The sequence below is a fragment of the Sander vitreus genome, chromosome 10, assembly GCF_031162955.1.
Source record: "Sander vitreus isolate 19-12246 chromosome 10, sanVit1, whole genome shotgun sequence".
NCBI classification, from domain to species: Eukaryota; Metazoa; Chordata; class Actinopteri; order Perciformes; family Percidae; genus Sander; species Sander vitreus.
In genome coordinates this window covers 6,491,220-6,506,294 of record NC_135864.1, presented here as the reverse complement: position 1 = coordinate 6,506,294, position 15,075 = coordinate 6,491,220, and the positions used below count along the sequence as shown (strand labels likewise).

Genomic DNA, 15,075 nt, shown 5'->3' with positions numbered 1-15,075 from the left:
AATACCAGCTGAGATCAGTTGCATTGTTTTTTTAACCAGGGCAGCAGTTTTCAGATTACATTATGTGCTTAATAATTGCAAAAGGGTTCTCCAGTGTTTTCTCAGTTAGCCTTTTAAAATGATATCAGATTAGTAAACCGAATGTGCCTTTGGAACATTGGATGAATGGTTGCTGATAATGGGCAATGTAGATATTGCATTAAAGATCAGCCACCCACTCAGATCAGCTGGTATTCTGTCTGTAATGGAGTGGAATTGAAATTTCTAAGTGACCCCAAACTTTCGACTGGTAGTGTATTACACATTTTGTGATGGCCACTGTGGAAAAAAAACTTCACCCAACTGTACACAACCAAAAAAGTTTCACAAAACAGTCTTATATGGTCTCTTGATGAAGATTTTTGCTATCACCGTTGCTGTCACAAAATCGCAACCCATTTCAACATCCATGGGCTGAGAAAATCCCACTTCTGGAGCTTATAAACCTCCTTCAAGAAAGCATTTTCAACATGCTATCAACGAGACTGCCCTTAGCAGATATACTTTAAGATCTTGTAGAGTAAGGCTCTGTTCAAAAATAGGGAAGAGTTGTGCCCCATCAAAATAAAACTGTAGCCTTGAATACAGTAGTTTTTCTGGATCACTTATTTCCCATTGTAGTTGTGAAATTTTCACATTCTTACATTGAAATACACATATTTTTTCTCTTGTAAAGGAAAAGGGTGATGTTTTTTAATAAAGTGTATCTAGTGGGTTAAGTCAACACAGTCTCCAATGTTGCAAGAATGTTTGTTCAGAGCTGTGAATTACATCTTGGCAAAGATGTAATTCATGTAAGTTTGTTTTGATGAGTTTGTGTTGCTGAAATCCCCCTTGACATCTGGGAAGTCCACAGTAGTGGTGTTTGTAGTGAGGACACCTGCATAAAAAAAGTTTGCCCTTGTCATTGTGAGAGTTGTCAGAGGTGTTTGGCTTGCTTGTTGAATCATTTTTGTGGTAGTTTTCTCGCCACAGAATTTAACCATGTCAGCCCCCATTACAAATTCACCTTGTTCTAATGATTAAAGAAGATGGTTAAGGTGAATATAGACAGACAGACAGATTTTATATGGATTTACCTTCTATTCAAAGTGCCCAAATACAATTTCTTCCCCTCGGGTGACACAAGCCTAATTTCATGTTTTATCAGAATCTGGTTTATTGCCAAGTAGGTTTTCACATACATGGAATTTGCTTTGGTGTTTTGGGGCATAGACAAGAAATAGAATGTAAGAAAATAAATACATTACAAATGGGGTACAAATACAGGGGTGGTGGAGGATGTGAGAGTCCTAACCCTAATCTTTCCTGCCCGCCTCTGGGTCCTATTACGGTAAATTATTATCCTTATTAGATAAAACAAGACCCAATGAGAATACAGGACATAGCAAAACAACACAGAACATGTTTTAATGAGCATAAAACTAAAAGCTGGATTGGAACATTTTCTTCAGTTCCTTGCTGGCCTAATGTTGTCACATAGCACTGGCTAAAACTTGGCTTCAACATGGGGCCCTCTGGTGGTGGTAAAAGGGCCTTTGAGTTTGTATACAAAAAGCTTGGTCAGGCCTGTAAATTAATATTTGTATTGGTATAGTACTGCTTATTTTGCTTATATTGGGCCTAGAATTCTGTGGTTATGGAACTTTGATGACTTCACTTGCATGGTTGTACCATGTAAGATTTTACGTTGAAGTACCACTGCACAGCAGCAGCGCCAATCAGTCGACGTTGCTTTATAATGCCAAACACTTAAAAAGGGAAGCAAGTTCACTGGAAAAATCAATGAAGAAAATTTAATGAATACATTGTAATAGGAAGTCAAGAAACAAAAGTACATCCTGAAAAAGGGATCAAAACATTTTGAACCATGCTTTACATTATTAGGGCTATATTTGTATAACAGACACAATTTCTGTGCCTCCACCTCCTCACCAGTATACTTAAATCAGCAATGGTACTATTTCCATGATACTTTTACGACAACTATCATGACAGAATAAAACTATTAAACAACTGAAATGGTGTGACATTTTGTACACCAAGTCTATTTGCTACATACAGTACCAGTCAAAGATTGTGGACACACCTTCTCATTCAAGTGAATTGGTAGTGTATCCAAACCTTTGATTGGTACTGTATGTTAACATGAAAAATATGTTAACTTCAGCATAAATGTAAATTTGCTTTTTTGCTTTACTGGAAGGTTGCATATTGCCACCTACTGCTGAAAATGCAGAACAGCATATCTTCTAATTTAATTGAACACAACGATTTGTATCCTGACAAATGACTGGAAAACAGTTCCCTTGTCCCACTACCTTTTACACAGAGTTGAACAAACTTGTGCAGTTGATGACAAGTTGAACTAATGATATCGTACAAATAAACCAAGCAAATCAAAAACTTCAGTGCGGTAATCTATTTAATATTTTCAAATGGTATAATCATTTTAATACAAATTCCTTTACTAAGGCAAGTCTTACATAGTAGAAATGTCATTATATACTTCATATTCTTTGAGAACTACAACAGTTAAATTAATTTTCACTTTAAGTGAAAGGAGGGAAGAAAAAATACAAACTGCCGAGTCCACTGGGTGGCGGCAAAGCAGCTTTCTAAAAATACAACGTTCATAGCTTGAGTGGGTTCACCACCACAATCTAAATAAATAATAAATAAGTTAAATATTTAGAGGGCTAAAACATGTTTAGCTTTTCTTCAGCGTAGTGTCTTCTCTACATTCAATCCTTGGATTATCAATCCTTGGAAGAAGATCTTCACCTATTCTTAGATCATGTACAGTCTCGTTATGGCCTAAAGAGGGAAACAATGATATTTAATTATTACATCAGTCATTATTTCATATATATTTACATCTTTACATCATTAATGATGTGGTGCTACATATTGTCAGCCACTTTTCCTTATGCTACAGTAAAAACAAAATGTTCGAGTGTTTTACGTATGCTTTTGTGACACGTGTGAGATAAAAAAAAAAAAAAAAAAAAAGGAAAATGCCCTTACCTTTTGAATAAAAGACTCCAGTCTGTTGAAAAATGTTGTGGCATTTTCCTTGGGATGTGAGGCGCAGTCTTGGCAGGTGGACTAAAGGGAAACAGACAAACACAAAAGAAATGAATTACTAATGACAATCTACAGTGTGTGCAAAGAACACCACACTCCGTTTTTACAGAACTCAAACATCAGTAACCAATAAATAGGAAAATAAGAAAATAATATATTGATAACTTTGTCTTACCTGAACACTTCCTGCATTGCAAAGACCTCTCACCTGAAATGGATCAAATACATTTGTTTATTTTTTTTCTTTTCTGCAAACTTGACATTGACACTCATATATATATATATATATATGATTTATTTAATTAATCCTTCCCACCCCCACCCATTTACTTACAGTGATATGACTCCTCAGGCTCTTCAAAAGTTTAGTTTTTGGTTTGTTTTCTGTAACGTTGTATTGCACATTCAAACTAGCGCTTAAGCATTGTAAGGCTGACAGACAGCAGACGTCCTGTAATATAAGGAAAAAGAAAACAATGTGAACAAAAACCAACATTCTTAATTCACGTCAGTGTTCAATTTATTTCAATGGTAGTGTTACTTAATTCAAATCAATGCCAAAATAAAACATAAAACTGGAATTCAAATCAATGCCAAAATAATACATAAAACTGGAAAATGACACCAGATTAACTATTAAAAAGAGAGTAAAGTATTAAAAGTTATATTTTGTCAGGCATAGATCGAGTTCACCAACAACCTGTTAGATTTGTTAGTTTTTAGACAGTGAATTTTATAATTTTACAATTCTGCACGTATCGATTTAAAGGAAAAAAATCCTCCCATCACAGCCATTAACACATTTAGAAGAAAGCTGTTGTTTCTGGTTTCATGTCATGACTTTATCATTGCAGTTGACTTTCCAATCGGATACATGCATAACACTTTTACTTCAACTGAAACTTAAACCATCTCAACCAAATAAAGTTTCCACTATTTTAAAGATTAGGTTTCTGTTTTTTTGAATTGTTTCCCTCCATAAAGCTTAATGAAAGTGTTGACAATCTGACACGTTTTTTCCAAGTGAAACTGTTTGTTTTCTGCTTAAATGCACATACTGCAATGCGTGATGCTCATAAACCCGACTAGCTTGATTCTAATCATAGTTTGTGATTAAAGTGTGTCTGCTTGGAGAATTAGTAGGTTAGAGTATTTCTTCAGAATAAGACCTGAACGAGAAACGATAAGAACTGCTTGATAAATACTTCCTTAGTCATATTCTCTATGATTGGGATTTTGGATTTTACAGTCACAAAATTTGGTGTGATTTCTATTCTGTAGTGTAGTGATAGTTATTCTGAATAGTAAGCATTGCTATGCAAATTAGTGGCTTTATACCCACTCAGGAATCCTTATCATTTGTGGTTTAAGATATGCCATAATTTGCTAGTTTTTAATTTCAGTCAAATGATTTCTAGCAAGCTAGAGTTGGTTTTGAGTTGGTGAGGAAGTGTCATGGTTTTGTCTGCTTGATTACTCATCACATTTCACTTGAGAGTGCAACGGAAGCTGTGAGAAAATACACTGAGCTGGCTTTCAACTTGACTCACACAGGAGCCTGACAAGAAAGAGGGTTGATCTGAATTTACAAGTAATCTAGTTGATCTTAATGGGTATTTATTTGAAGTCAAGTGCACATAATTAAATTATTAAGTTGGATTATTTTTGCCACAAGAGCTTAGCTTAATGTTGCAAAATGTAGGGTTTTTTTCTATAAGGTCAAAGTATACTGAAAATGCATGTCCTGTAAGGCACTTAAGCTAAATACCATTGTTGTCGTTGTAATGAAAAAAACGTTTCTGTGTGATTATATTTTAAATGAATCTGATGGACTGCAGGTTTTTCCACTGGTACCAGTAATTATTTTCCAAAAAAACTAAATGTATGGTGGCAAGTTTGTGTAAAGTTTTGAGGATGTGAGTTTTATAACACTCTAACTCAAATATTTAAACCTTAAAACGTTACGTTGGTACTGTTAATATATAATATTGTAGATTTCATGTTTTCTCTATTAAATACTAAAATGATTTCATTTGATTTTCATCAAAAAGATATGCTCACATTTAAATTTACTCGTAGTTTAGTTTTGCTCTGCTTATGAAGGTTGTCTGGAATTAATTTCATTTGAAATTTTTCCCCGAGATTACTAGCAGGAAATGTAAAAATAAAATCAAGATGTCAAGTTGTAGGCCTACAACGTAAGCCTTTAATTTTAAGGTTTTACAACTGATTATATATGCTAATTACCCAACACGTTTGTGATTTCACACATCATTTGATCTACTCCTACAGTAGCCGGCACATGACAATTAGTAACTAAGTAAGTGGGAGAATAACAACAATGAGTAAGCAACCACAAATATTAAGTGTGGCGGTGACCATACTGTCAATATTATTTTGAATACAAGTTAGTTTGGCTTACCTCAATGTCAACTGGTGGAGTATTCAGCATCTGGTCATTGTTCTGGAAAACCAAGAACATTTTACTTAGTAATGTGAACTGCGACCGTACATTGGCAAAATTGTGAAAAAGTAAATGAACCTACCTGCATGTTTCCTCTCAGAGCTTCCATTTGTCTCAGGACTTCTTCTAATTTTCTAATCTGCAATGGTACGTCAGGCTTATTTGTCGACGTGCTGGCCAAAGAACCGCAGCAGACTGCAAAAAGGCAAAAAACAACCAACTTCATATTCTCAGTGTGAGCACCAGATCAACAAAAGAGGCTTTTCAAAAGATTTACTGGAAATGCAGACAGTTGTGTCGCTTACCTTTTTATACATATCCCTGAGGACCTTGGAAAACCACTTGCAGAGAATTGGAAAAGCTGCAGAAACTGCTGTGTGTGAGTAATGACATTTTCTTTTCCACTGGCAGTCACCACAACGTGATTCGAGAATGGCGTCAAGCCGCGCCTGCGTGGGGCCTATAGATGCAAGTGTGTGAACGTAAAGCTGTTTGAGTACACCCGACAGGAAACTACAGGAGGACGGCACTTCCCATTTTCATTTTGAATCAGTGGAGCCGCAGCTGTACCGTGTCATAGGTAGTGTTCGTAGTTGTGGTATTGACAACCTGAATGTATGTACTGCATCATGGTCACCTACAGAAACAGGAAACCCTTTTTAAGTATTAATGTTGAACCACAAGGAGAAGTGAGGAGATGGTAGGAGCAAGTCCACTGCCCTACAAATAGAGGAACTTTGGCCATATTTAGGCAAATTACCTAATGTCTTTTTAAATGGGCTTTTAGGCTGACAGTTCCTTTCTTTCATCTCACTGTTCCTCATCAACCAGAACAGGTATTTTATTTTCTGTCCATATGCAAAGATAAGGAGAAGTGTTTTGTCAAGTCTAATGTAAACCTATTTTAGGTGATGCTTTGGACAGTGAGGACAGTGCTGTCCTCATGTTTGAAACAAATTTCACAATAAAAGTCTAATCCTTTCAAACAGAACAACCAGATATAAGGAAACGCATGAAACCATGATACAGTGTATAATTCTTGATGAATGTATCAGTAATGGTGTGTATTGTGATGATTTATTTCTCCGGGTTAGTAAAGAGGTTTTTGATGAATACGTTAATCTCCAACATTTACCTTTACATTAGGCATTCATGTAGAAACTAATAGTTGCAACTATGAATTAAATAGATTCCTAAAGACAAGAATGTTTTGTCTGTACAGGTAGCATTTCAGTGAGGCTATTACTGCTTCTCTATTGTGAATAAATCCACATTTATCAAGCTCCACAAGTAACTGATGCACACATTGTAGATTCTTAGTGTATTAGTACCACGTTTAAAACATGATCGCACAAACTTTCAGTGGTACCAGAGCAGTCAGAGCAAGACATGTTTTTGATGTTGAAATAATCCATGAAAATAACTTGTTATCCCCTCTGGTGATCTCGTTGAGGTAAATGGTAATGTCACTGTACAAACATTAAGGGCAACGCACACTGAAGACGAATGATGCCGGCAAACACTTGGACCCATTGTTTTCCATGTAAGCCCACAGTCTGGCAGTGTCTTAACACAAACCAATGTGTCAGGATACTCCACTGTCCTGTTTCCCAGCGTCAACACAAGTCAACTCACCTTAAACGCAGCAATTTTTTCATATTTTCTCCCAAAATTGGTACATCCTGGCTTGTCCAGTGTGTGCTATGGGTGGCAGTTGACCTCGTGAAATGTCGGATGTGACGTGACTGGTGTGTGTTGCACATTTAGTCTACCACAGTGACAAAAAAACAGTAGTCTATTTTTAATTTGTATCTTTAATGCCTTATACAATTTGCGTAGCAGTAATTTGTATGAGTACAGCTTTGCCTCTGAATGTGCGTTGTTTTTTGCAACTGGCATATAGAATCATATCCTTTTTTTCCTGGTATTGTCATGGCCCACCCCACAACCAGTCTTCTTATCCAGTAATAGCTGAACACTTGGAGTTACAGTTGGCAGTGCATTCCAGCTGAAGATGTGCGCATACTGCAGTGTGAATAGCTACTTCGAACTTAGAAAAACAGAAACATTCCCTGGATAAAAATATTCTGCGTGTGTTTAATTTAAGTCTGTGTTCATAGACCATTTCCATGCACAGACACACACACCTGTCATACATGTCCCCCAAGGTTTTCAGAAGACCAGGTATAGGTCATTGTAACGATTAGAACTCCTCTCTGTTTTTTCAGGTCACAGAAAATGGCAACATTTGTATGGAAATATCACTGAATATTTCTTCAGTCATCTCCCATATGCATTAGTATTACACATTTTGGAAATTCAGGAGGCATCATATGTTAGTCAGTGTACGGAACTAGCTCACACACCATTCAGTCTGTAAGCCCCGTCAGTGTTTGTGCACACGTTCACTCTTAATCTTTACATCAGTCTTTGGGGAGGAAGTGAGAGTGAGACTGAAAGAGAAAACCCCTCTTGTCTGTTCTCTGTCTTTGTCAGCGTAGGGGAAAAGGTGGGTGGGGGCTTCGACTGGTCTGAGAGTTGCATCACCCTTAGCCTCCTGCCTTATCAGGTGTCCCTTCTCTGATGCATTACGGAAGGGAAAATGTGTCCTCAGGTAGATTTAAAAATGAAGAATTTTCCTCCTCTGGCTGCCATCAGGGAACCTCTCCTAACGTGTGCGTGTGTGTGTGTGTGTGTGTGTGTGTGTGTGTGTGTGTGTGTGTGTGTGTGTGTGTGTGTGTGTGTGTGTGTGTGTGTGTCTTACTAAGCATATTTGTGAAAATGAACTGAAAATCCACCCAAAGTTAAAAACGTAACCTTTTGCATCACAAAACGTGGAGGGAATGTTTTTCTATATGACTTTTATAGAAAGGGTGAGTTGTAATAAATGTCTTTATTAATGGTTAAACTATAATTTACAAATGCTTTTTAGAACTGTTATAAGCCATTAACAAGAACCATTTTGGGGTGGCCAGGTAGTGAAAAATACCTGATCTTATCAGGAAGACCCCATCTATTGACAAATTGACCTTTTGAAAACAGACTTGCAGAGCATCTGGACCAAAACAACTTTAACATTTACAGCTTTCTGATTAGTTGAGCTCTAAAGATAAAAACATTAACATGCTGGAGGTGAAAGAAACACCAGCCAAAGAGATATTTCACAGACCAAACTAATAAAGCCATGAGTTACAACCGACAAACCCTTCAGAAAATGTTGGCTTTAGAGCTGCCATGATTAGTCAGTTAGTTGTCAACTATTAAATGAATCGCCAACTATTTCGGTTATCGATTATTCAGTTTGAGTATTTTAATGAAAAAAGTACAAATTCTCTGCTTCCAGCTTATTAAATGTGAATGTTTTCTTATTTCTTTACTCCTCTGTGACAGTAAACTGTATATCTTTGAGTTGTCGAAAAAACAAGACATTTGAGGACGTCATTTTGGGCTTTGGGAAACACTGGTCGACATTTTTCACAATTTTCTGACATTTTATAGACCAAAGAAGTAATCGATAAGCAAGAAAAATAATCGACAGATTAATCGACAATGAAAATAATAGTTAGTTGCAGCCCTAGTAGGCTTATTGTAGATTAGAACCAGTTTTTGTCTTTCGCAATCATGACCAAAGTCGTGTCTGTCCTTCAGTTATTGTACTTAGCCAAATATAGCTGTTAATCTTTCCTTAGTGGTCCTCTCATGGTGGAGAAACGTAATCGTCACATACACCTCATCTGCATCTGAGAGCTCAAGCTTTTTCCATGAAATTGTGAAACACTGCTGTACTGAGGCATGTTTTTGGTGATGACTACAGCGCTCGTTCAGAAGACATGTCACACAGTGAGAGTAGGTCTTTGTGGTCAGCCAGAGTGTTAAACACAGTGCAGAAAGTGTGACTTGAAGTGAGGCTGCAGACCGGATATGACAGACAGAGGTCAACATGTTGGAGAGTAAAGAATGTTTTTGTCTCAAGTTACAACACAGCGAACAAGCCTTTCTAAATCGGAGAATTGGTAACATACACACCAGTCTTTAAAAATGAAATTAGTTTTAAATGTTTCTTTTTTTTATTAGGACTTGATTTATGAGGACAAGTCATGAACGTTTCTTTTAGTAAGTGTCATTCGGTTTTTGTCATGACAAGTTAGGGTTAGAGTTAGGGTTCATGTGTCATGACAGTGTCATGACAGTGTCATGTCACTCTTATGTAGATACCTTCAAGTAAAGTTTTACCCAATATTCTTTTTCAATCGGCGAAATAAATAAGTGTGTGTGTGTGTGTGTGTGTGTGTGTGTGTGTGTGTGTGTGTGTGTGTGTATTTACCTTCAGATTTCTATGGCCTCCTTTGTTAAAGAAGAATGTTTGTTTGTTTAAAAAAAAAAAAAACTGTTTTTCGGACTGTGACTGAAATAATATTATAAAATAAAAGCTTGAATTTACAAAAGGCATTTAATAATAATACATTCCGAAAAAAGTCGGGTAACATTGCTGCCACTAAATGAGAAATAAAATGTCATTCCAGGTTTTATAGACGATTCTGTAGTTAGGATTAGGAACAGATCATCATCATCATCATATCAATGATAAATGATGTAGACTTATTATAAACATTTTACTAAAAGGTCATTATTGGAGTGAGTTATCTAATAATGTAACACTTAGTTTATTATATCATTTATTCAGAACACCTGGACAGGGCCAGACCTAAATTTACTTTAGTGTTACAGTATATATTTCTGTACTGTACAGTATTTCACTATTACTGCTATCAGTGCAGATGCTGTCTTTGTTTTGACTCAAAGTTGTCACTTGGTACTGTGATGATGTAATGTTTGTTTTGTTGGTGTGTTTACCATGCCATTGGATCGTTTAAGCCAAATAAAATGCATGTCAAAAAAATGACAAGTGCACTGTTGCTGTGTAATTTGCCCCTGTGTGTGTATGTGTGTGTGTGTGCGTCCGTGCGTCCGTGCGTGCGTGCGTGTGTGTGTGTGTGTGTGTGTGTGAGAGAGAGAGAGACTGAAAAGAAATGGTTACACTACTTGAAGGTATCTACATAAGAGTGACATGACACTGTCATGAACGTGTCATAAACATTGTAAACAAGTGTCATTCGGTTTTTGTCATGACAAGTTAGGGTTAGGGTTAGGGTTCATGTGTCATGACTGTGTCACATGTTCATGACAGTGTCATGTCACTCTTATGTAGATACCTTCAAGTAAAGTGTTACCAAAGAAATATTAGTCATCTTTCTATTTTTCTTACAGTGGAGACTCCAGTGAAAGCCAACAACATGAAGTAAAAACTCATTAAGTAGTACAGCATATTTATTTAAAACTATTATGCTATCAGGCAGATTAATTCAGCCTCCCGTCTTAATTATTTAGTTATCGTCCTACTTCCATTTGCAGTAGTATAATTTCCAACCCTGCGGTATCCTCTTTGTGAACAGTTTGCATTTCCGAGGCGAGTGGGTGCAAGGTTGAACGTGTGCATGCAACTTGTACACATAATGGCATATTTTTTTAAATATTGTTAATTTGTTTAAAAAAATCTATACATTAATGTGAAATTTTACACGCATTTATTGAGCTGAAACAAACAACTTAAGGTGACTTTCAGTGATTGAGAAAAGCGAGCGTGCTTGATATTACCGTAAGTGTACAGGAAGAGTACAGAGAGGGCGTGGGTGGGGGATCGCCTCTTTTTGTTCTCTTCACCAGCGTCGCAGCGGGGATGACACAGCTTGTTTATGATTGATGCAGTCATCATTATTGGATTCAAAGATTTTTCTAGTTTAAAATCAAAATGTGGAATTCAGCTCTACTTGACATTGTAATTGGGCAAATTATTTACCATAATCCAATTTAAATTAATTTAACAGAATAACAATGGGGACAGTTAGAAGAGTTATCCTGTGGGATGGAAATGTATCACCAGCCAAATGCTGGTGAAATGTGCCTTCGTCTGGTGCAGTACTGAACAAAGTTCGATGTTCGGTAGTGTGATATCAGTCAGTTTTCAACTACTGCTTTGAGGTTATTTTGTATAAAATGAATTCTATAGCAAAAAAAGTGGGGGTCATGGGATATTTTGATTCCAACAAGCATCACTGTCAATGGGCAAATTGTTTTTCCCCTGCCGCTGTTATTACCTCATTTTTTTCCCATTTTTAGTCAATCAGTCACGACAACACACACCAAAGCACTGATGGACTTTGATGTACTGTGCTGTTTTGCAGCGTGTTTGCCGGTAGTTGTTTTTTGTCTACCTGCCCAGGTAACAACAGATGTTAATTAGCTGCTAGCTAACTCTGGTGCAATTACTTTTAATTGTGCTATGTCTCTGCAAATAAAAAACAAATAAAATAGGCTCAGTAATTATTTTAAGCCATTATTTTTCATCCATTTTTTTTCATCAGTTATCTTGATAAAACTTATCAGAAAAACAATGTCAATGTTTAATTTCTCTTCTGAAAGTGTGATCACACCCGAAGGTTCACTTAAACTGGTTCATTAGATCTGAATGACATGTAAAAAGTCCCTTGAACCTGCCACACTTTTTTTTTTAGGTTGTTGCAGATGGAATCTGATTCCAGTCCCTGCACATCAAACAAAGCAAGATGAACTTGTCTACAATGAGTTAAGAACACAAATAAAACGACATGAGGGCTGCCTGCAATCAGATGTCAAAGTCCTTCTTTCTAAACATTGTGCTGAAACAGTTCTTTTTTTTCTTTTGTTTCTTTCTTCATTTCGTATTAAAATTAATTTCCTCTCTTTTATTTCATTCATCCGCTTGTTCCACAGACAGTAAGACTTAAGATAAAACTTTGGCCTGCGGTAAACAGTGATACAACTGCAGCTGAAGTTGCTGACTGATTCCAGTCCTGTTGAACCGCACTGTTATTTACTTGGAAGAGGACTGAGACTCATTTAAATCATCTCACCTGCCCATAAGATAACTAAATCAAAGATGGAGTCTGTGATACTGGAAAGATTGTTGATATTCAAACTCAACACCCACACTTTGCCACTTTGTTTGTTTCCCATTTACAGAGACAGAGCTGTAATCAGAAAACCAAGCCTAGTTGAGACAAAAAAAAACAGAGCTGCTCGACATCATTTGCAGAGAATATTTTGGAGACATGAGTCAATGAGACTTGAGACAATTTGAGCTTTCATATTCAAATGTAATACAATGAGTCTTCTTTTCATTAGCTAAGAGGCATCTCCCAAATTAACTCCACAACATTATAGAAATAGCTGGACAGTAGTCCTGCTGAGCTCTGAGTGTCTACTACAGTACCTAAAAAATAATGGATAAAAACTGTCTAACATGGTTGTTGAACATTTTGAAGACTAAAAGCTTTTAGACTGGATGTTTCTCCCACATACACACACACACACACACACACACACACACACACACACAATAATTTGTAGTACCAAAACCTAAGAATCATGTTTTTTTTAAATTCTCAAATGCTTCTTGTCAACCAACTTTTTTCCATAGCCATGCACACCTCATTTACTTAAATGGTTAAGGTGATTGGTTAAGAGGGTGGAAACAGATCATGCATTTAAATGTAAACATGTAAATTAGTCAGGTGTGCAACAGTAATTTATGAAGAGGAGGACAAGGATTAGAAAAGGTAGCCACAACTCAGCATCACATACACACACAGTATCTTTAAAGTCATTATGGCTTTTAGTACAAGCTTACCAAGGTTTACGTTTTCTCTACATTGTTTTCAAATATTCAAATATAGCCATAAAAAGGAGATGCAAATAAACACAGGCTTCCTCATCATACTGTAAAAGATTAAGAGATAGAACACTGCTAAAATGTTAACATTCAGACAGTATTTGTGGACATCTACTAATCTGGATATGATGTATACAAACTATTTCACAAACACAAAAAAAGCAAACATACCACTGATGCAGTCACTCTTTGCTTCTTCTAGGCACAATGACGGTTGTCTTACTCAAAGGGGGCTTGTAAAATTGGTTGTCTACATAATGGTGACACATTTATGGTTGACCTTTAAAAGTTAATAATGAAAATGACCTTTTACCAGCAACGACCAGACTTGTTTTGGAAATTGATCATTTTATGGGAAGACAAAAAAAGCAGCGGAGCAGTGGGAGTATTTAACAGAGTGTGATGTGAATGCTGTTAAACCACAACAGTAGGGGAATAACAGCCAGCTGAGGGGCTGTGAAGATATTAAAGGCCATGAAACTGCCACTGTATAAAAACACCAAACTCCAATTGGAACGTTTTGTTCTGAAATCAAACATTGACTGTTTGAACAACACCTACTCTTGCGAAATGACTGCTCTGTGCAGCTAAAGCTTTTTTTTAATGTTAAGAGTCTTTGGAAATATTCAATCTTCTCAAACCTAAAATTTTTGATTTTTGAATAAAGGCTCTCGTCTATGGTGGATTTTGTGCTGCAAAGGCTGTTGAAACCCATGAAAACAAATGGATGGAAGCAGTGGTGGAAGAAGTGTTCAGATCCTTTACTCAAGTAAAAAAAAAAAAGTACTAATACCACACTGTAAAAATACTCTGTTACAAGTAAAAGTCCTGCATTGAAAATGTTACTTAAGTAAAAGTATGTAAGTATCATCAGGAAAATGTACTTAAAGTATTGAAAGTAAAAGTAGCCTACTGAATGCAGAACAATCCTCACATTTTAGAAACTGGAAACCATCAAAACAGTTCTGTCAATCAGCTAAGTGTTTAATCTGCTAATCATTTCTGCTTTACTTGTAGGCCGTTATATTGTTGCATAGTTTAATTTATAATAAAACATTGTATTTTATAAACTGCATGTGTTTTGTGTACAAGAAAAAAAACTTAAAGCTATAGTGCATAGTTTCTGTCTCCCCCATGAGGAATTCTAAGTAATGACAACAAAACTGTCGGCCCATCCACATGATACAAGCCTTCTGTGATCACGCACAGCCCCCACCCCTCCTCCACGCAGTTGCTAGTAGCCAAGGAGGACAGGGAGGATTAAAAAAACACGATTGACTCTTCAGAAAAGGTCTTCACTCGAGTTTCTTCGCACAAAAGTCGCCGGACGCCACTATCTTCTGAACTTAGCCATACTGAGAAATACAGAGAGAGTTGTGTGGAGCTGATAGTCTTAAATTAGCTTTGTAGCAACTCATTTGGCAATGGCTTGAATGTAACGGACGTTCATTAATATAAGAAAAGTTACGCTCTAAAGCCTTAATTGGTAAAGTAACTAGTAACTAAAGATGTCAGATTTTTGTAGTGAAGTAAAAAGTACAATATTCGTCTCCCCAGAAATAGAAGTAGAAAGTGGCATGAAAAGAGTAGTAAAGTACAAGTACCTCAAATTTGTGTTTAAGTACAGTACTTGAGTAAATGTATTGAGTTACATTCCACCACTGGAGGGAAGGCATTAACTTGAAACTAACACGTATGTCCTAAAGAGGTTTCTTTC

General features: G+C 36.5%; 1 protein-coding gene across 2 annotated transcripts; it reads right to left on the bottom strand.

Annotated features, from left to right (window-relative positions):
• Positions 1 to 1,820: 1,820 nt before the first annotated feature.
• On the bottom strand, positions 1,821 to 6,017 carry LOC144524085 (uncharacterized). Of its 2 annotated transcripts, XM_078260072.1 has the most exons (7): positions 5,896 to 6,017; positions 5,673 to 5,785; positions 5,549 to 5,590; positions 3,461 to 3,577; positions 3,302 to 3,334; positions 3,067 to 3,147; positions 1,821 to 2,856 (listed from the first exon to the last, which is right to left on the bottom strand). In XM_078260072.1, the coding sequence occupies exons 2-7, from the start codon at positions 5,697 to 5,699 to the stop codon at positions 2,830 to 2,832; spliced, it is 327 nt and encodes a 108-aa protein (XP_078116198.1). In that variant the 5' UTR covers positions 5,700 to 5,785; positions 5,896 to 6,017; the 3' UTR covers positions 1,821 to 2,829. The 2 variants fall into 2 exon arrangements, with proteins under 2 accessions (XP_078116198.1, XP_078116197.1); XM_078260071.1 differs by lacking the exon at positions 5,896 to 6,017 and having other exon boundaries at positions 5,673 to 5,858.
• Between the last annotated feature and the right edge of the window lie 9,058 nt (positions 6,018 to 15,075).